The sequence below is a fragment of the Sebastes fasciatus genome, chromosome 3, assembly GCF_043250625.1.
Source record: "Sebastes fasciatus isolate fSebFas1 chromosome 3, fSebFas1.pri, whole genome shotgun sequence".
Lineage (NCBI taxonomy): Eukaryota > Metazoa > Chordata > Actinopteri > Perciformes > Sebastidae > Sebastes > Sebastes fasciatus.
In genome coordinates, this window is record NC_133797.1 from 11,925,511 (window position 1) to 11,946,887 (window position 21,377).

At 41.6% G+C, this 21,377-nt stretch overlaps 1 protein-coding gene across 1 annotated transcript in view; it reads right to left on the reverse strand.

The window, feature by feature from the left end:
• Nucleotides 1–21,377, reverse strand: part of pkd1a (polycystic kidney disease 1a) — a 77,775-nt gene that overhangs the window by 7,119 nt on the left and 49,279 nt on the right. Inside the window, exons 24-50 of the mRNA XM_074628956.1 lie at nt 18,228–18,380; nt 15,907–16,047; nt 14,491–14,812; nt 14,069–14,285; nt 12,937–13,096; nt 12,678–12,830; nt 12,392–12,533; nt 11,763–12,095; nt 11,525–11,613; nt 10,088–10,406; nt 8,549–8,726; nt 8,110–8,374; nt 7,742–7,937; nt 7,086–7,256; nt 6,843–6,986; nt 6,537–6,747; nt 6,321–6,447; nt 6,107–6,217; nt 5,865–5,914; nt 5,232–5,446; nt 5,021–5,099; nt 4,714–4,829; nt 2,252–2,454; nt 1,796–1,990; nt 1,534–1,673; nt 1,016–1,146; nt 61–169 (exon numbers count right to left, since the gene is read on the reverse strand). Coding sequence (XP_074485057.1) covers nt 61–169; nt 1,016–1,146; nt 1,534–1,673; nt 1,796–1,990; nt 2,252–2,454; nt 4,714–4,829; nt 5,021–5,099; nt 5,232–5,446; nt 5,865–5,914; nt 6,107–6,217; nt 6,321–6,447; nt 6,537–6,747; nt 6,843–6,986; nt 7,086–7,256; nt 7,742–7,937; nt 8,110–8,374; nt 8,549–8,726; nt 10,088–10,406; nt 11,525–11,613; nt 11,763–12,095; nt 12,392–12,533; nt 12,678–12,830; nt 12,937–13,096; nt 14,069–14,285; nt 14,491–14,812; nt 15,907–16,047; nt 18,228–18,380 — 4,670 coding nt within the window. The remainder of the gene's footprint in view (nt 1–60; nt 170–1,015; nt 1,147–1,533; nt 1,674–1,795; nt 1,991–2,251; nt 2,455–4,713; nt 4,830–5,020; nt 5,100–5,231; nt 5,447–5,864; nt 5,915–6,106; nt 6,218–6,320; nt 6,448–6,536; nt 6,748–6,842; nt 6,987–7,085; nt 7,257–7,741; nt 7,938–8,109; nt 8,375–8,548; nt 8,727–10,087; nt 10,407–11,524; nt 11,614–11,762; nt 12,096–12,391; nt 12,534–12,677; nt 12,831–12,936; nt 13,097–14,068; nt 14,286–14,490; nt 14,813–15,906; nt 16,048–18,227; nt 18,381–21,377) is intronic.

Genomic DNA, 21,377 nt, shown 5'->3' on the forward strand with positions numbered 1-21,377 from the left:
GACACACAAGTTAACTTAACGCCTGCCTTGCTAAAGCCAGGCTTTTGATCCTTCCGTTACCTGTCTGTATTGATAGCTCCGAAAGCAGTGAAATTCTCAGCGTCTTTAGCCAGAGATGGAACCCAGCCCTTTCCCCAGATACTGTCTCCTGCTCGGGAACCACCGGCAACTGGAAGAAGTAAAGTTTCAACAGGATACAAATTGAGATTAAATTGCATTCATTTAATCAATTCCCTTTCTTTCAAACATGGAAGAATAAGTTCAGTAAATAGATGTTCAGAAATGATAGCAGGGATGTCTGCTGTAGTACCTATGATGCTAAACGTGAAAAATGTAAGCTATATATTGACATATTAAACTATTGAAATTTTATGACTTCTTTTTAAAAACTTTTTTCGACATACTATGACTTTTATTTAAAATACTATACTATGACTTTTAAAAAAAGTTTTCAACATATACTATACTGTGACTTTTATTCGAAATACAGTACTATACTATGACTTTTTTTTTTTACATACTATAGTATGACTTTTTTATTTTTTCGAAATAATATACTATGACTTTTTTTTCAACATACTATTCTATGACTTTTAAAAAAGATTTCGACATAATTCACTATGACTTTTTTTATATTTTCGACATACTATACTATGACAATTTTTTTCGGTATACTATACTATGACTTTATCGACATACTTTACAATTACTTTCTATCAACATACTTTATTATGGCATTGTTTCGACATTCTATACTATGAGGTTTTTTTTATTTTTTTGACATACTATATTGACTTTTTATTTTTTCAACATACTATACTATGAGTTTTTTTTTTTTGACAAACTAAACTGATTTTTTTTTCGACATGCTACATCATGACTTTTTTTTTTCTTTTCGACATACTATATTATCACTTTTTTTAAGTTTTTCGACATAGTATCACTTTTTTTCAACATACTATACTATGACTTTTTTTTTTTTACATACTATACAATGGCCATTTTCAAATCTCACCCTGTGTGTCACGAATTTGGCGGAGCCTCAGCGTGCCGAGCAACACACTTCCTGTGTCTCTCAAGAGTGCAGACTCATCCAGTAGCTGTGGCAACAGCGACTCATTCAGCCACATTAAAGCATCAGCTCGGCTAGAAGAAAAAAAGAGAGGATTTTAATATATTGTGCGTCATATGCTACATTACAGAGTTGTCACAATGCTGGATCAACATTTGCTGACATTTGGATCTGCTTTATGTTAAATAAAGCAACATGATGGACAGAATTTTCTTGAGCAAATATTACCCTTCTGTTCACTTTTGGTATACAATAACACATGCAGTCGCAAGAGCAGAGAAATGATTGTTTTATGACTTCACACAGAAGGTCACCCTTGAAGTTCTCAATTGAACGAATGAATAAAAGTTTAACATTTTTCAAAGATTATTCACATTTTTGTAGTTAGTGTGTGCGTGTGTGTGTATGTGTGTGTGTGTGTGTGTGTGCGTGTGCGTGCGTGCGTGCGTGCGCGCGTGTACCTGCTGATGTTGTGATACTCAGGAGTGTGTAGTGCTCGTTGCAGCTCAGTGCGCAGTCTCAGGCTGTGTGTGTCTTTGGCCGAGTCAGAGTAGTTGAGAAGCAAAACCACCAACAGGAAAAACATATAAACCAGGAAATTCTGAAATGAGAGCCAACAATTTTTGTTAACAAACAAGATATAGAGCTCTACAACACAGTAAAGATATAAGGAACAATCTCCAGCATCATCTCTTTAAACTTCTACGCATCTTTCTGACTCACCTTCAGCATGGTGTGCAGCATATGGACCTTGCGGGCCTGGTGTCGAGCCTGAGACAGAGCGAAGCCCTGTGGAGGTCTCACCCTGGGGACCCGTTGGACCACTCTCTCCACCCGGGGGAACTCCACCAGCACATCCTGCTCCTCTGGACGCAGACGAAGCACGAACACTGCATAGTAGACTGCCTCACATAACACCTGTGGGACAGAGGGCGGGGAAGCAACAGAGCGGTTAGGTTTGGAAAGTCTTTCAAAAGTCAAGAGGTTGTTGAATTTACTCATCACAAAAGTTAAACCAGGAAAACTTCAATTGAGGTACAAAGTGTTAGTTGTTCACTCTTAGTTGTCAGCTGGACGGCAGACTCCAGATCAGACCAGATCATTTTTAGATTACCTGTCTCATGCACAGGTCATATCATGTCAGGATATAGTGATAGTGTGTGTTTGTGTGTGTTCTACCTTAATTGGTTCCAACAGCAGGCAGGAACACAGGAAACTGGCAAAACAGGAGATAAGCCACATCATGGCCACGCTTTGACTGAACCCGTGACCCGCCCAAATCGAAACGCAATTGGCCAGAGCGATCGCTGACCAGCTGCCCCACATGGCGGCACGTCCACACCAGGGAGGAAACCGCCTGGGACGACACACATCTGTCACACCTGGAGAGAGGGAAAGGCCCAGTGAGGATATGAAGGTCTCAGGGATATGACGAAGCAGAATGATCAGGCAATGAGATATAAAGAAAGAGACCCCTGAGAGTAGTATATCAATTTTTAATTCAAAGTATTAACAATTTAAATGCAAGGAATTTGCCTTTTAATAATCTTGGCTCATACATACGTATTTGAAGGTTGTTTCACACTTCACAAAACGAAATAAGTTCTTCCAAACTGTCTGCACCCACAAGGGCTCCAACGTCTATTCCACAAAAAAGTTACTTACAAATCAATCAAGTTCCCCCAAAGAATAATAAATGATGTCGTAAGAACTTTAGACACAGTGCCTCTTCAACTTATTTATTCTCTGACAACAAAGGACTTGTTTTGCTTATTAAACATTCAGGCAGCACAATGAAAGCACAATGTATATTCTCTGGTTTCACATCAAAACACTACTGTAATGACCGAGACACTGAGCCGCCAGCACTGGGACCATTACTGAATAATGGTAAAAGAGTCTTACTCATCTTTCCTTTTTAAAAGTAATCATCAAACTTTGCTCTTTACCTAATGAGAGTTACAAGTCGTATTCTTTAAAGAAACCGGGGTGATTTAAGTGTCCTGTGTGAAGAGCAAAGCACGCAGAGCAACAGCACAACAGTTTGCACATAATTGGTCGATGAGGAAAATTACTTTCAGATGCCTTTTAATTTGTAAATCTATAACAATGACCTTGTTGTTGTGATGGTATTTAAGATGTCATGTAATCGGCAGAAGAAAACTTGTTTTTGCGCCTGAATTGAATTTACAATCAACAACAAGGACCTTGCTGTCATTTTGTTTGATATATAATTCTGAACCAAAATAGCAGGACAACCATCACAAGGACAAAATTGACAACATAGCTCTGCAGAAAATGGCAAATAAGTCTATTTTCCTTTGACAGTGGTCCTACTGCTATCTCAAGGAGAAAATAGACTTGTTTACCATTTTCTGCAGAGCTATCTTGTCAACCAGCTCTGATAAAAACAACACAGACAATACAATCAGCTAAAAGGGAAAATCTTGGACTTAAGTTAACGATAAAAGTAAAAATCGTCATTTTCCTTAGGGCTGTCAAAGTTAACGCAAATTTGTTTTAACGCCACTAATTTCTTTAACGCGTTAACATAACTTGCAATTTTTAGGTTGTAACGGGTTTTAAAGCTAGAGTGAAGATGATGGCACTATATGGAACCAGAAAACCTAAGGAACCCATTGGTACTAACCATGTCATACTAGCGTGTCACAAAGCAGGCTAAATAACAATCCAAACTTACGCTAAATTTTGCTGAGGAAAAACTGGCATGGCTATTTTCAAAGGGGTCCCTTGACCTCTGACCTCAGAATATGTGAATCAAAATGGGTTCTATGGGTACCCACGAGTCTCCCCTTTACAGACATGCCCACTTTATGCTAAATGCAGTACCTGTGAGGGTTTCTGGACAATATTTGTCATTGTTTTGTGTTGATAGTTGATTTCCAATAATAAATATATGCATACATTTGCATAAAGTAAACATATTTGCCCACTCCCATGTTGATAAGATTATTAAATATTTGACAAATCTCCCTTTAAAGTACATTTTGAACAGATGTGTGATTAATTTGCAATTAATTATGGACAATCCTGCAATTAAATATTTTAATCGATTGAGCCCTCATTTTTTTACAACTTAAAAATGCTCTTAAATGTAAAGAGAGAACCAGAGGTCTCTGTGCAATTGTACAAAATATCATTGGTCATGATGAGTAATGCGATCTGAAGCAATATGCATAATTATTTGCATTTGATTTGAACATTTGGTAGATTGTTTTTTTTAATCATTTATTGGGGGTGCAAACAACAAGAATAAAGCTGGCACTGACCTTCTTGACATTCTTTATTACTTAGACGCATCATGTACAATGTGGTTTCAAATGACCCTTATCATATGATTTCACTGAACTAGCTCGTCTACCAGCAACAGAGTTTTTCCCCTGCTCCATTTTCTTGATAAATGCGTCTTATTCTTCAGACTCAGCAAAGAACTTTTTACTCCTAAATTTAGAGCGTTCTTTAATATAATTTTTGAGGTTTGATAAATACAGGCCCTGAGTGCTGGGAAGAATTTTGATTAACAATTCAAACTACATTTACAGGATGCCTCACCCACGCACGCACGCACGCACGCACGCACGCACGCACGCAGGCACGCACGCACACACGCACACACCTACCTGTATTTGAGGTGAAAGCAGTTTTTGGTGGGTCTCTTCTCACACATTCGAGAGGAAGAGGATCATTCAGTTTCTGGAGGAGAATCACTTCAGTCTTATCTCCGAATATGCTCGATCTGACAAATACACACACACACACACACACACACACACACACACACACACACACACACACACACAAGTGATGTAAATAATTAATACAATAATTAATTAAACTCAAGCAAATCCCCAAATGTTCCAAGGTAAAGCTAGTGAATCCATTGCATTTCATAAAGGTATGCTAAAAATGATCAAAGATCAGACTTACAGGTCAGCCATCTCACTTTCGTCTGCCTGAGGAAAGAAGTTCTGTCCGTCTGCCAGGATGTGTTTGATCAGATCCTCGTCTGTGAGTGAAAAAAGCAACAGCTTGGACTTCAGTTCTCTCATTTGACTCAGACAGTGTAATAATACAACCAAATGCTTCATGTACATGATAAAGTGAGTAAAAAGGTGATTTGTGCAACTGCTTTGTTTACCTGAGGAAGTGAAATGTTTGTTGCGTTGGTCCATACCCTCCTTGTCGTCAGGGTTAAAGGTCATGTCGACACCTAGGTGCCTGCTCCCCTGACCCCTCTTCAGCCTGGGCAGCCCGGCCCCATGCCCCGCCCCTCCCACCACAGACGTATCACTCAACAGCTCTGGCCAATCCCTGTCTTCCAACTCCTCCTCTGCCATGTCCCAACTCTCCCCACTGGAACACACAGCGAGAGATGTTTGTGAAGTAGTGCTGCTTCAGCAAATCATTCCATTACTCTAATTGTCAACACAATCAAGTCTCAGAGAACAATAATGAATCACACTAAAGTAAGTGCTGAGACAATTATGGCTTTTGAGTTTATAGTTTTTTTTTGTGACAAGAGAGAAATTACTTTTTCCATTTGACATCCAAGAAAGGCCAATATAAAAATACTTTTGATTTTTTTACGTCTCTTAGAGCACAATACTCAAAATTACAAAACAATTTTCCACTTGTCTTTTTATTCTTTATCCTCTTTATGTTCTTCTATTCTCTCATCCTCACAGCTGGGCAACTGCACTTGGCATTTGTCTTCCAATAAGTAAAGTCAAGCATTATCTAAATCTACTGTCATGGCAACGGAGTATCTCACCTTCTGGTTGATGGAGTAGGCAAATCCAAATTGGTTTCTTCTGAGTTGGTCTGGGAGGGATAGAGAGATAGAGAGATAGGTAGATAGAGGGACAAAGAGAGAGATGAACACTGATCATCTCACAAGGGGAAAGCATAACATTGTCCTTAGCTTGACTGCATTGATTCTTTTTTTTTTCTTAAACAAGGCATCTCAGGCATGATTCAATTTTACATCTCAGTCTTTTCCCCAAGAGACTCTACCTCGCCGTTAAAAAAGAGGAAAGAACTTCCAGCCATGGAGTCGTCCAGGAAGTCATCAATCTCCAACGACTCCTGATCCACTTGTGGGGGCACCTGCTCCACCGACACGCACTAATGTTCACACACAGAGAGAACATATTCAGCTTCATGTTTGGCCTGTGGGAGGTACTAAAACACTTTGCCTGTGTTATAGTTTGGGGCAGGTTCGTGTTACCTTGCTGCGGCTCATTCTAAAGAGCGTGAAGACGAGCAGGTAGAGAGGGTAGACGATCAGACAGCTCACAACGCCTGCTGCCACTGTCTCTCCATTTAATGAAGAAAACCTGGACACGGCCCGCGGGCTGCAACACAGGATGGCATTAATATGTAGAAACAAGACACCAGTAGTTGTAATGTGGACACAAAGACAAGTAGACATTCCTCCCTATACCTGTATCTCTTGTCCACCACAATGCTGTACCACAGTGTGTTGGCCAATACAAAGAGCTGCAGTAACACAGTGCAGCATGTGGCTCTCTGCAGGCGGGTGAACGGGCTGCGGGGGGGTCTCTCCCACAGCGAGAGCCACAGGTGACTCTCACACAGCGCCCTCTGCAGCTCACACCGCAGACGGCGGGGCAGCTGACAAAGCACAGCCTCCCCTGCAGGAAACGGGAGGAAACACGATGGAGTGAACGAAGTGGCATCGACCATCAACGGAGGGTTTTTCACGGATGATTTGGTTGTAGTTTCTTACCTGAGGCCTCCACCTCAATCTCTACCCGTCCGTCAGTTCTCTCGTTGTCGACCGACAGCCACTCCTCAACCAGGAAGTAAGAGCTGCTTCCTGTCTGCAAGTCTTTGATCAAGACATACTGCAGCATCCATGCTGGGGACAGACCTGAGGGAGGGTCAAGATATGATGGTTAAAAGAAATTTGTTCAAATGTTAGCTGGTTGAAGAATGTGATTACAGTTCTCTGTTGTGTGTCGATCAATACCTTTGTTGTCATGCCAAATTCGTATTTTCCAGACACTTCCCAGGCTGGTATCCATGGCAATATGAAAGATGTCGAGAGCGTTGCGTGTAAAAGCTCCTCTGCTGTCGAGATGGCGGTGTCCGCTGCGGCTCTCACGCCCATACAAACTGATTCCCACATGAGCCGTGGTGCCTGAAGGGGACGGAGAGAGGCTCATTAAATCGACTATTTCCACAAATGAACTCTGCAGAGACTCTTACTTTTAACCAACATGTTTAATTTGTAGTAATGTAGTTTTTGCAGTTCTGACAGAAACTACATTTGATAAGAGACGGTTGTTCATTCACAGACTACATAAAAGTGTCAGAACACATATGTCTCTTAAACTCATTTTATACTATATTTGATTAACTTGATTTTAAAATGTGTGTATATATAGATATATATATGTATATGTATATATATACATATACATATATATATCTATATATATATAGATATACACATATATATATATATACATGCTCGTCCTTTTAATCTAATACTACAGTAGTAAGTGACTTTAATATTTATATTGTACTGTAAATAATCATTGAGCTATTAAATAACACCTACAGTATGTCCACTATTCTATCATCCTGACAGGTTTCTAAATGTGTGTCCCCTCCCTAACTCACCTGCCCCTCGGCTCCAGCCAGTCTTGACCTGGACCTCGTACTTGAAAAGTCCGTCTTGGCCGCAGAGCGGGACCACACCAGCCCGACGTAGATCCAGCTGGTCCAATTTGTGCAAGATTGCTGCTGCCACAACATAGCTTAGTAAGCCCAACACACACACCAACAGCACAACCAGGCTCGGTGCACCAGAACGCTCCTGTGGAACAAGAAAATGTGTTTAAAGTGTGTTTATATATTATTATAAATTTAAATGATTTTTTAAAATATCTATTATTTATGTATATTATTATTCTATTTTTTCATTTTATATTTATTTTATTTTATCTGGTGCATGTACACAAAAAAATTGCTGTTTTCGTGATACTGACTGGAATTTTAAAGCTGATGGCGTTGGCCGGTACAAACAGGCCTGCGGCGAAGGCTGTGAGGTGTCTGGTGCGACAAAAAGCTCTGCTGCCGTTGGTTTCTGCCAGGGGCACCATGCCATCTGTCCGCCACTGCTTCTCACTCTCACTGAAGTACTGGCACAGAGAGGCAAACACCCCAACCTCCAGATGAACACCCACGGGCTGAGATCTGGAGCTGCAGGCTGTGCTCACGTTGATAAAGTAGTCCAGTGTGGTGTCGTACGACCTGTGCGACACAGGACATAGGAATTTAGTTGTAATTGAATTGTACAGAAACAAAATCCCAAATGAATCGCTTGGTAACCTGATAGCTTGACATTAGCCCCTCAGTTGCCACAGACAACGGCACATAATTATTACACATCATATTACACGGCAGTGGATGAACAGGAGCTCTTACTCTGGGGACAGGAAGAAGGTGTATTTCCTGTGATCGAGGTCTTTCCCCCTGGTCATACTGAGCGTGATGCGTTTCTTTTCTGTGCAGTTGAACTCGTTGGGTCTTTCGTGTGAATGTAAATAGGCTGTGATGTATGGCTCCTCCACATCCTCTTCTCTTTTATACTTCTGTCTGGCATCTGGAGATGGAAGGGAAAAAATAATGATACGAGTTCGGTACTGGCTCGGTGCAATCACAAATGAAAGTATAAAACTGTGTAAAAACTAATGAGGCCTCTAGTTATAAAACCGCTTTTAGGACAAAACCAGGCAGTTATATAATTCACAAAGTAAGTTCAGTGAGTTCGGTTTAACCTCTAGATAGATGGATAGATATATAATAACTATATGTTTGCAAAGCCCATTCCAAACTCACACCGCCTCCCTCACGCTGTAAGGGCTGCCAAACAAACACAGAATGGATCTTTATTAATCCCCGAGAAAAAATTGCAACATCACAACTTCTTGGACACGTTACAATGAAAGTGAGTGTAATAAAAATGAAAAATCTCTTTTATGATGCAGCCCTAGACAACAATACTGCTGTTACAGCTACTGAATACCTTACACACAGTTTCAACACAAATTGATCATTTTAAGTTTAACCAGGGGTGAAAGTAGGCCGGCAGAGTCCGGTACTCGGTATCGCTAAAAGATTCAGTGCCGGTACGCCGTACCGGGAAGACGGGACAGCAGCTGCCTGCCAAAACCCATACACATCCCAATCACTCACGATCGCCTTTCACACAAGAAAACACATCTGCTAACATTAAGTCAACATACAGTTAGTCCCTTCGCCAAGGAGGTTCTGTTTTCGATTTGGTTTGTCTGTTTGTTTGTTTGAACACGCATTGAGGTCTTTTCAGACGGGGAGCAACACCCCGCCTGCGTACTCGAGTGGATCCGCAGTGTGTGACTGCGCTCCTCATGCAGATAAGCGCTCCACGAGTAAACGGCAAGTGCTATGCATGGCAACCATGGAAACGGCATGTGTGCACTACTGTAGGCCGGTACAACTGTGTAGTGTATCAAATATCCCAAATCACAGCTCCATTTGTTGACACGTGGCAATGCTGTTTCACTTTCATTAACATTGCGAGATAGGACGTTTGTGCTGCATTCATGTGGTGTCGGAATAATTGGAAGCTCTCAACTGGTAAAATTCATCTGAATGCCCCCTTAAGTCGGGGCAACAACTCAAAACTTGAAAAGTTTTGTCAACATTTTCAAATTACTCTGCAGCACTTTCACCATTTAAATAAATGATTTGCTATACAAGATGTCAAGTGTATCTAATTTCTTTCTACAGCCATACAGGCATTGAATCGTGTGTTCAGGGATGCATGAAGCTGGGGGTGAACAATATCAAGCGATGAAGGTTGGGGTAGCCTAGTAGTACCGGCAAGAACTTCAATCTACTTTCACCCCTGAGTTTAACCAATGGAGGTCTATTTTGTATTGAATACATTATATAATGTATGATGTGAACATGAGAGCTCACCCTCCAGAGAGGTGAAGTTGAGCTGGACAAACAGCCCCGCCTGTCGGTTGGTATTTCCCGTGCTGACCCTGACGATGACAGAATCACAGTGGCTGATGTTAACAGCTCCAGCTGTGGGGACCCCTCTGGCACCAGAACCCTCAGGACCATCTTCTGCTCCACTACTTCCATTGTTAACAGCAACAGTGATGGCTAGACTGTCGTCCAGTCCGGAGATGGGAATCTGGGTGCCATTTTGGGTGCGGAACTCCATGGAAGCCACCTCGGTAGAGACGGTGTAGTTCGCCACGTAGTTGAAGGGGAAGGGGTTGGACTCCACCTGGTGAGGAAAAGGAGGAGGGAGAGGAATTTTAGGAGGAGGAGCATAGTGGAGAAAGTTAGATCTGCTGAAGTGAGGGTAAAACAGAAGAAAGGCTTTTAACAAACACATTATGTAATAAACAGTAATACAAATCTGTGGCTGACAGAAAGGCAGAGTAATGACTTCGGGGTGATGTGGTCTGACGTTTTGGTCTCTGTAAGAACTGCATTTTGAATAAGTTGAAGCTCTTTAATGGTCTTTTTGGGGAGCCCTGTCCAAAAACCATTGCAGTAGTCAACCCTGCTAAAAATAAAAGTGTGAATGAGTTTTTGACATGAAGTGTGGCTATATTTGTAAGGTGATAAAAAGCTGATCTTGTTGCTGCTTTTATGTGGCTATTGAGACTAAGATTAGAGTCAGCTATAACACCATAAAAAAAGGGATACTCCCGCATTTTGTTATAACCACTGCAACATTTAATCATTTATTACAAAATGCGGGGAAACATATTATGTATTGCGTTTAAGCTTTTTTAATCAAAATGCAAATACAAAATTGCGCTAAATTTGAACATGCCCACTTTATGATAATCACATGCAGTTTTGGGGCAAGTCATAGTCAAGTCAGCACACTGACACACTGACAGCTGTTGTTGCCTGTTTCCCAAGTTATGATTCAAGCATATTTCATTATGCTAAATGCAGTACTTGTGAGGGTTTCTGGACAATATTTGTCATTTTGTGTTGTTAAATGATTTTATTTGCATAAATCAAGCATATTTGCCCACTCCCATGTTAATAAGAGTATTAAATACTTGACAAATCTCCTTTTAATATACATTTTGAACAGAAAAAAATGTGCGAATAATCAAGATTAACTACGGACAATCATGTGATTAATCGCGATTAAATATTTGAATCGATTGACAGCCCTAGTTATTACATATTGTGTTGTAACAAGGCTAAAAGACATGGAAAACAAAACAAGACCTCTTCAGACAACTTATTTCTGTGAGTGTGTACTAATGAGGGACTTTGGCACCAGCAGCTTTCATGCCGCCAAATTCTTCAACCTGATCCAAAGAGAAAGTGCAACACCGAAATTTGTACTCGACTGAGTGGTTTCCATCGTGTTACCTGAAACAGTAGCTGCATAATGCTGTTTCCTGCAGCAGCTCTGCCAAGACTGTAGTTGAATGCTCGGGGGATGGAGAACCGCTCGCACTCTGGAAATATAAAAGAGGAGAGGAAGAGAAGATTGATATGCTGATTCTTCACTGTCCTGTTTATAATGCACAGTGCCTTAAAGATTATGAGGGGATGAAAGTTACCACCTACAGAAACAGCTCATGAGACACTAAACACACAAGCCCACCTGGACTGTTGTTTCCATGGTAGCAGAGCAGGCTTTGGGGGTCCGCCAGTTTCCCTGTGGCGGCGATCTCAGCTCCCCTCAGCACAAGCGGCTCCTCGTTGAGCACACGGGCGTGCATGAGGATCCGCATGAGCACCGACGACAGGCTGTAAGCCTTGGCCGCCACTCGCAGAGGGTGCGGCTCCAGTGAGGAGGGAGAGGGGTCTAGCGGGGTGCCTCCTGGCTCCTCACCGGAGTGAATAGTGGAGATGGAGGGGGATGAAGGGGAATCCGGGTAGGCAGGCTGGAGGTAAGACTGGGATGTTGACTGGCCGACCTGATGGATCAGGTCACCTGGAGGGAGGGGGAGGATACGAGATTGGGTTAACAGGTAAGGAAGATATGGTGAGATCAAAAAGAAAGGTGGAGAAAAAGTTACAGCTGTACAGTTTCATGGTAGTTTGTTTTCTCTCAAAATACGAGTATAAATCTAAAGGCCCTGACACACCAAGCCGACGGTCAGCCGCCGGACAGTTTGGGGGCAGTGAGTGTCTGTTGGCCCTGTGTTTTTTCCGTTTACTTTCATTCAGACATAACAACACTGTTCTGAAAATAGCCCTTACAGAGACACAGAAAACTTTCTCTCTTACCCATGATGTTCAGGATGTTGTCAGCTATCTCAGTAGGAGTGACGGTGCCCTGCTTGGTGTCGGTTTGCAGTATCTCAAGCATGGACTCCAGCTTGTTCAGAGTGCTGTTCTGACACTCCTCACAAATGAACTCTCGACCCGCCTGGAAAACACGAAACTCATGATTTGTTTGTTTGGCTTTATTCTTTGCCTTTTTCAATTACACATCTCTTTTGATTTCTTTTTCTTTTCCTGCCCCCTTTCCTTTCCTTTCCTTCCCATCTCGCCTCCCTCCCATCCTGCTCACCGTGCACTGAGCCAAAGCAGCGGAGGTCTGCTGGATGTCGTTAACAGTGGTCAGGTCTAGAGCGGTCAGCGCTCTGGTGATGTTGCTGCGGATTCTGACTCGGTAACCACGCTCATTTCGGGACAACCGCACCGACGCCCTGGTCTGCTCATACTGGAAGAAGGTAAATACAGGTAAGTGTGCTTCATGTATTATCAACTGATAAATAATTGTACAGATAAATACAATAATCGATGTTAGGTGGCTAGGCCTCTCCCACCTCATTCAGCACTGTAATAAGAGCCAACGATAACTCTCGGACCCTCTGGGAGTCTCCCTGCTCCAACAGCTTTTTGAGTTGGCTGTCTGTCAGCTCAGACAGCCAACGGGGAAGACTGGTGTACTCAGGCGGCGGATCTGGCAGCACAACCTCGATGGACCTGGACACAAACAAAAAACAAAAAGCACAGTTAATGAATATAGTGTTTCTAACTTTGCTATATATTTGTGTGACTGTGGATGTGTTTCTCCAGTACTGATGGTTTCATAAAGTGTGCTAGTCAACGTAGGGCTAACAAATGTACTTAAAATAACAGTATAGATTTAATATACTTTTAGCAATTTAGCTAAGACAGGCTAAATTCACTGTTCAACATACTATGCGTTGTGTTTAGTTGTTTTGTGTTGTGTTTAGTTTAGGGCTGCCAAAGTTGATGCAATAATAACAAGTTAACGCAAATTCATTTTAACGCCACAAATTTCTTTCACGCGTTAATGCAACTTGTGATTTTTAGGTTGTAGCGGACTCTTTTATAGCTAGAGTGAAGATACTGGCATCATAGGAAACTATAAAACCTAAGGAATCCATTGGTACTAACCATGTCATACTAGCTTGCGAAGGAGGTTAAATAACGTTCCAATTTATGCTAAATTGTGGCAAAGAAAAACTGGCATGGCCATTTTCAAAGGGGTTCCTTGACCTCTGACCTCAACATATGTGAATGTAAATGGGTTCTATGGGTACCCACGAGTCTCCCCTTTACAGACATGCCCAATTTATGATAATCACATGCAGTTTGGGGCAAGTCATAGTCAAGTCAGCACACTGACACACTGACAGCTGTTGTTGCCTGTTGGGCTGCAGTTTGCCATGTTATGATTTGAGCATATTTTTTATGCTAAATGCAGTACCTGTGAGGGTTTCTGGACAATATTTGTCATTGTTTTGTGTTGTTAATGATTTCCAATTTGTATTGTACTGATCAAAAAACCTTCAGTAACACACAGGCTTAGCGTGCTACGGTAGCTTGGGATATTAAAAATGAAAAAGAAAAAGAAAATGTTGAACGATCTTATTTAATTGGTCTCACTGCTGCTTAACTGAACTAAACATCTGAGTAAAATGTAGTTACTTGTTGAGTGCCTTGATGGCAGCTCCCTGGTGGTCCTCCACCATGATGGATACGTCTACACGGTGACGGGCTGAGCTGAAGCCTGGGGGCAGGAAGGCCGAGTGCTCAGGGCTGCTGCCTTTGTACACACAGAAGTCCTCGCAGTAGTCTTCTCTGCAGCGGGTCACCAGTAAACTGTAGAGCAAAGGAGTCTCTGAGACCCCTAAGTCGCTGTAACCTGGAGGCAAGAAAGTGAGAAAGACAAAGAGAACAAACAAGAGAGGAAAAGACGACGGCCTTGGTAAATACGTGATGGAGAGAGAAATCTGCTAATTGGACAGGACAGATTTAACAAAATCAAAAATTGGAAACAAAGGGAAAGAAAGCAAGCATGTTGTGATTCAGTGTGTGTGAGAGCGAGCCCACGCCTTCCGTCTTCCTACCTGAGCAGTTGAAGTGCACCCGGTCCAACAGTGTGCGTATCCTCCAGCCTTCGCCGTCTCCGTCCCCGTACTCTACTCCCGCTTCCCCTCCCACTCTCAGGTGACACTCCCCGCCAGCCGGGGGCATGTTGTGGTGCAGAGTGATGGAGGCGGCGCCGTCGCCATCCAGACTGCCGTCGGTCACATGCAGGGTGAAGTTATAGGAGTATCCCTGGCGCAAGACGCCCTGCCGCAACACCAGATTCATGCCGTCACTTCCTGTGGTGGTGGAGGAGGAGTCTAGGACCAGAGTCTCATTGTCCAGCGTCATGGCACTCCAGCGCTGAGAGGCAGAGAGAGAAAGATTTTACTAAAAGCAAACTACATGTGGTGATTATATGGAAATCTAACGGCACTTAATGCATTAAATCAGCAGCTAAAAGCTTTCGTTGAAAGGAAGGGACAACCTCGTGTTTCTTTTTGGAATTTGTTTTCATGTTTGCTTTACTGCGTTTGGTTCAATACAAACATTTGGAGACAGCAGTGAAAATAATGAGGCACAAGACAGCTTTAAAAGAATAGCTTGACACTTTTGTTTTTAAGAGTGCATTAACATGTCGAGGCTGAACATGCAGTTTGACCAGGAATCTCAGCCCCCCAACGAACAATAACTGTTATTAAACTGACTGTAATGAAGCCGAAGGAAAGAGTGAGAAGGGTGGTAACAAAATTCCTTGACCCTTAACTTGTGATCTCGCTTGTGGTGACATGTAAATATCAGAGTTTGGTTTCATTTTTGCGTTCGAGTGTGAGAGAGATATTTTGTCAAACGAAAGTCATGTGGACAGATTTTTTATTTTTTTTTTAAACGGCGAGTAAAGTATTCCGTTTTTAACAATATCTGTATACGTGTAGACGGGGCCTTACTTTGATGGTTTCATACAAGCATTAAAGATGAAGCTTTACTCGTCTGATGGCACATGTACATGTGAGAACCACACGTAGTGACAATTGTACAAATTCAAAATTACCCCTGCACAGTATGGAAACTGAAGTACAGTGTAATTATAAAAACAAAAATGACCTAGGTTGGAGTACGGCTGAGCGCAATCAGCTGGTATGTGCAATTTGAGGCCCAATGACTGAACAAATGTTTTGTCTTTCAAAATGTTTCCCTGTGTTTGCAAGGACCAAACATATTGGTCCTCGCTCCAGCTGCACAATGACCTCATTCCCACGCCCACACAAAACTGCCTGCATCACAAATCCCAGCGACAGTCAGGAGCAGGAGAATGAGGAAGAGGAAGAGGAGGGAAAAGGATCTGGAAATGCTGATTTCACAGTCGCTTCTGTGGTACAGTGACATCATTTTGCTGTGACACAGAGAGTTAGATTTGGAGTGTGTGCCTGTGTGTGTGTGTGTGTGTGTGTGTTTACCCCACGATGAAAGCCTTGGCAGTTTGTGCAGGTTCCTCTGAGGTAGACATAGGAGTTCTTGTTGACCTCGTAGATGGACTGGGCCTTACAGGAAACGCACTCCAGAGACACCATGGGAATATCCCCACTCTGGACGAGCACCTGTCACACAAACACACACACATATATAAATGCAGCCAAACGTTAGCAATTCCATCAGTGAATAGGATGCAGTCACTTCTATCAGAAAGCCGACCCAAACCATCCCAACCACCTAAAAACACAAAATACAAACATTTATTGATCTACGTGTAGTTTCTCATTCTGACACTCATATATCGAGTACCATATAGGATGTGTCATGCCATATTATATCTAGATAGAACACATTTACTTTCTTCCAATTTAAAACATTTTCAATATCTTTTATTCTTTTATCTTATTTTATTCCATCAATAAGAGTAAAGGGTAGATGGGTTTTGCTTCACATTTGACTGTTTTCACTTTATTTCTTTATTAGGGCTGTCAATCGATTAAAATATTTAATCACGATTAACCGTATGATTGTCCATGATTAATCGTGATTAATCACGAGTTAATCGCAAATTTTCTATGAGTTAAAAATGTACCGTAAACAGAGATTTGTCAAGTATTTAATACTCTGCATGTGATTATCATAAAGTGGGCATGTCTGTAAAGGGGAGACTCGTGGGTACCCATAGAACCCATTTCCATTCACATATCTTGAGGTCAGAGGTTAAAGGAGCCCTTTGAAAATGGCTATGCCATGTTTTTCCTCGCCAAAACTTAGCGCAAGTTTGTAGCGTTATTTAGCCTCCTTCGCAACAAGCTAATATGACATGGTTGGTACCAATGGATTCCTTAGGTCTTCCTAGTTTCATATGATGCCAGTATCTTCACTCTAGCTTTAAAAATGAGCCTGTTACAACCTCTAAACAAGAAATTAATGGTGTTAAAATGAATTTGCGTTAATGTTATTATTGCGTTAACTTTGACGGCCCTATTATTTATTCATTAATTAACTATATCAGTGTGCGTGTATCCACATGTTATTAAGCGTGACCAAATAGAAGCTGAAAATATTGAACATCCTCAACGTGACTCATCGCTACATTGATACTCAAACAGCAAAAGCCAAAGCAAACACAACCACTGCTTAAAGTACATCTTTCACTGTGTTCCACCAGGAACACACATCCTGATTGCCATGTGTGAAAAATTACAGAGAGATTACTATTATTCTTACAAAGAGCCACTGTTCTGAAAGCAGAGTCCCTTCTGGTAATCGAGGGCTGAGTCAGAGTTAGTGAAAGGTCGATGAAGATTCACTTTTAACATGTCCAACATGTTAATGTTACAGTAAGAAAAGACGAATGAGGCACATAATGTAGCACTATTTTGTTTAACAGGATGTAACAGGGTTATTTTGAGAAAATATAGCTGCAAGCAAGAGATATGGCCTCCCCATTGCATTGACAAAGATCTCACTTGTTTATAGTAATTATGATAAGGCGTGTATATTAGAGTTAAGGCCCTGACACACCAAGCCGATAGTCGGCCGTCGGACTGTTTGGGGCTGTCTGTGAGGGTCTGTTGCCCTAGTTTTTGCGGTGTGTCCCGCACCGTCGGCTCTAGTCTGGAAAGGTTGGAGGTTTTTCGGCTGATTCAGCATGTTGAATCAGCAGAGCCCGTCGTTTAGAGAAATCACTCTGATTGGCTGTTCATCTTAAGCGAATCAGGGGACGAGAAGAGAAATGGAAGTGAGGAAAGCAAGCCAGCGACTTAGTTAAGAGGGCTCTTCACATTTTTCATCTTCCTCTCATCTGATCATTCCAATACACGGATATTTTCACAGCGACATGGCCGTCTGGAATGAAGCTAAGTGGTGAGTGAGAGTGGTGTGAAAATGGTCGGCAAACGCTGCTTTTTTTCATGTACGTATCATAACAATAGCTTGTATATTGCAGTCCTTGGTCTTCCGGTTTCCCTTTTTGAATGACGGTGTGTCTGGGCCTTAAGACAGATAAATCAGCCAGGTCGATATATCGTCCGATATAAGCTTATTGCAGATTCGTCGAATCTGTCTACAGTCTACAGTATATGTAACAAGAAACGTATATAACATTTTTAAAAAGTAAAGAAAAAATCTAATTTGTGGAGCAGAACAATGTTTTTTTTCTTCTTTTCAATCCCATTTATCACCTTGTGACCCCTCAGATTAGTCTTGTAACCCATTGTAGTGGTCCTGACCCCAAGGTTGGGAACCACCGACTTATGCACCCTGCATGTATTCATGTGTGTAGGAGAATGTGTGCACTTACAGTCTGTGTGGTGGACTCTGGAGGCATGCCGTCTTTGCTGATGGTCAGTCTGAAAGTGTATTCGACGGCCGCCTCCAGCTCAGAGCCGGAGATTCCCAGCACTGGATCGCTGGTGCCCAGGCCGAAGTTCAGACTGGAGCAGTGCTCTGCGCTCTGTAAGCAGGAAGTGGGAGGGAGAAATCGGGCCATCATTTTAGAAGTGTTTTGTTTGTGCATGTTTATGTTTATTTTGCAAAACATGAGAACAGGGTTTGGTATGTAACAGCAGCACTGATATTCAGAGGGAAGGGAGGCAATATATTGATAGAGGTGGGTTCAATTGAGATGTAGTTTCACATGAATACATAGAACCATTGAAACTAGAAGAAGGAACTCAAGAGGCTCAATTACACTATAGTAACTTAAAGTGGCAGTAGGCAGTATAGTTTTGGCTTAATTGGTAAAAAATTCCATAATAACCTTTCAGCATATTGTAATTCAAGTGTTCTGAGAGATAATTTGACTACTGCACCTCCTCATGGCTCTGTTTTCAGGCTTTAAAAAATGTTGCCCGTCAAAGGAGACTTTGACCAATCTCATGTAATTTCATTGAGAGAGCGTTCCTATTGGCTGTGATCCGGTCATGTGACAGGAACTTGGCGTTCCTTCACCAGATTTCACACGGGGGCATCACAAACTTTCTCATTTTACAGCTAAACAGTGCACTACAAGATGATTCTGAAAACATTCGAGGAGAGAAATAGGCATTACAGTAACAGAATATTGATTCATATTTGATCAGCGCTGCCTAGTTTGACCGTTTGATCAGAGTTCGTGAGTAATTGACAGCTGGCTCTCATAGACGGCAGCTGGACAGCGGATCTCAGATCAGACCTTACTGCTTGTTTTCCTCCGGTATGTGAAATCTTGCAGATGCCGTTAGGACCACCGGAGGACACAGAGGCACATGATTTTTTTTCAGGTTACCTGTTTCATAAGGTTTCCATTTTATAAAATAACTTTTTTTAATCATATTTGCTCCAATCTCGCCTACTTCAGCTTTAAGCTCTTTTTAAATTAAATTTCAAACAAAGTCATAAAAACCTCTTTTTCTACTTCTCTCTTTACTATCTAAAAAATCTATAAGAAAAGCAGTTATTTCAGAGAGCTGCAGCCAAGATCTAACCGTACAGAAGAGATCACATCACCCCACTGCTCATGAATTGACTCCTAGAATGTTTAAGTCCTCTTGTTTATAAAGCCCTACATAACAGCACCTTCATATGTCTGATTTCTTTCATTTCATTCTACAACAAGAACAGCTTCCCCACAAGACATTTGGTGAGGCCGCTTTGTGTTTTTATGATATCAGATCAGCAAATTATGTAAAGATGTATGTTTTTAATAAGACTTTTAATTTGGGATAATCCTACTTCCTCAGATTTGGAGTTTTTAGTATAGTAATAAAATAGTCATTAAACAATCCCTCTGTTTGTTCACCATAATCACACTGATTTTAAAATCTTTGTAAAGAAAATGGGTGGTTATCAACTAACAACTGTGACAAGTGTGCCATTAGACTTTGTCAAAGAAGTCAACATTGTCTAAGAGTGAAAGATTTTCCCCCCAATTCAAATCGACTCTATCTTCTCCTACAATTAGCCGCGTCCAAGGTCAGGAGAGTGCAGAACGTTTGATCGACTGTGTTTCTGTCGACTCCTTTTCTCCGTTTCTACCCAGAGTACAAAACCGTTTCACTCTTTGTGGTCAAACTGAGTGTCCTTCTTTTTCTTTATCAGCAGCGCCACACAGCTGTGAGTGAGTGTGTGTGTGTTATGTGTGCACGTTGTTTATGTGTGTACAGTAATTGTCAGGGTGGGGAGCAAAGCACCAGCTGTGGAATGCTGAATTTATCTCTAAATCGTTGCATAACCCTTTAAATGCCTGTCTGCTTAGATGTACACACATACACACACGCACACACACACACAAACAGAGACACACACACACTCCTGCAGAACACACCCATCCCATCAAGTCTTATATTGTGGTCTTTTGCTGCACAGGCAGAATGTGTTCCCACCCAGCCAAGGAAGCAGTGAGTGTGAAAAACACTAAATGAATTTACACACACACACACACACACACACACACACACACGCGTGCGCCGTACACGCGCACACACACTCGGCATTCAAGAGACACACTCACAAACTGTCCTGAACTGAGCTCCTCACATCGATGCTGCCAAGCCTCTCTGAAGGCAGCTACAGTACCCATGACCAGATGAACATTACGTAATATTTCCAGTCTCCTTTGCAGAATCAAATCTGTCCTCCAAAAAAGGACCAATAAAAGGTTTGTGAGCAGAGTTGGGTTTTAACAATTCAACACTCTTTTATTTCTATCAGACTCAAGCCAAATACTGAGAATATAGCAAAAGAAAGAGAGAGAGAGTATTCTGTCTAACCACTTGAGCAAAAGCAGAACGCTACTGAGTCCTCCTGTACTTCAAGACATTTAAAAACACCACTTGTTCACTCATCATTTACTAATTTAACAGATACATAATTTACTAATAAACTTTAAAATTTACTTAGTCAATTAGCAGACTAATCGTCGTTTTGGTCCTAGATTTCTTTAATCTATTAACTGTTTTTTTTCATGCTGAATGACATATTTCTAAGAAACGTATGAGCACATCTCTGGTAAACAAGGTTTAAAGTGGTGCTTTAGTGCGATTCTTTGTTGAGAAACTCAGTTTAAGTCGACCAAGACTTTATTTGGTCAAGGACAGCCCTTCTACATTCGTTATTTCAAGTGACTAATAGAGAGGCAAAGTCACGCCCCAACCGGTGGACCACCATGGGACCTTATTTCGTAAAAAATATGAACGGTAGTCAACGGTGAGAGAAGTTTTTTTTTAATCCCGTTTGTATTGCACCATGAATCACACATATGATGTTTGTCAATTTAAAAGATAATTTTGCAAGTCAATGAAGTCGTAGTTTGTTGTAAAACTGTTGAAGTATAAGACTGTGAAAATACGTAATTAAAAAGACTAAACACCCAAAAGTCGCATAGTGACGTCATAACTTTCTGTCTCGCTGAAGCTACGCTGCCTGTGTGTTTCGTACTGGGATGTACTCACACATGTTCTTTCGCTTCCCG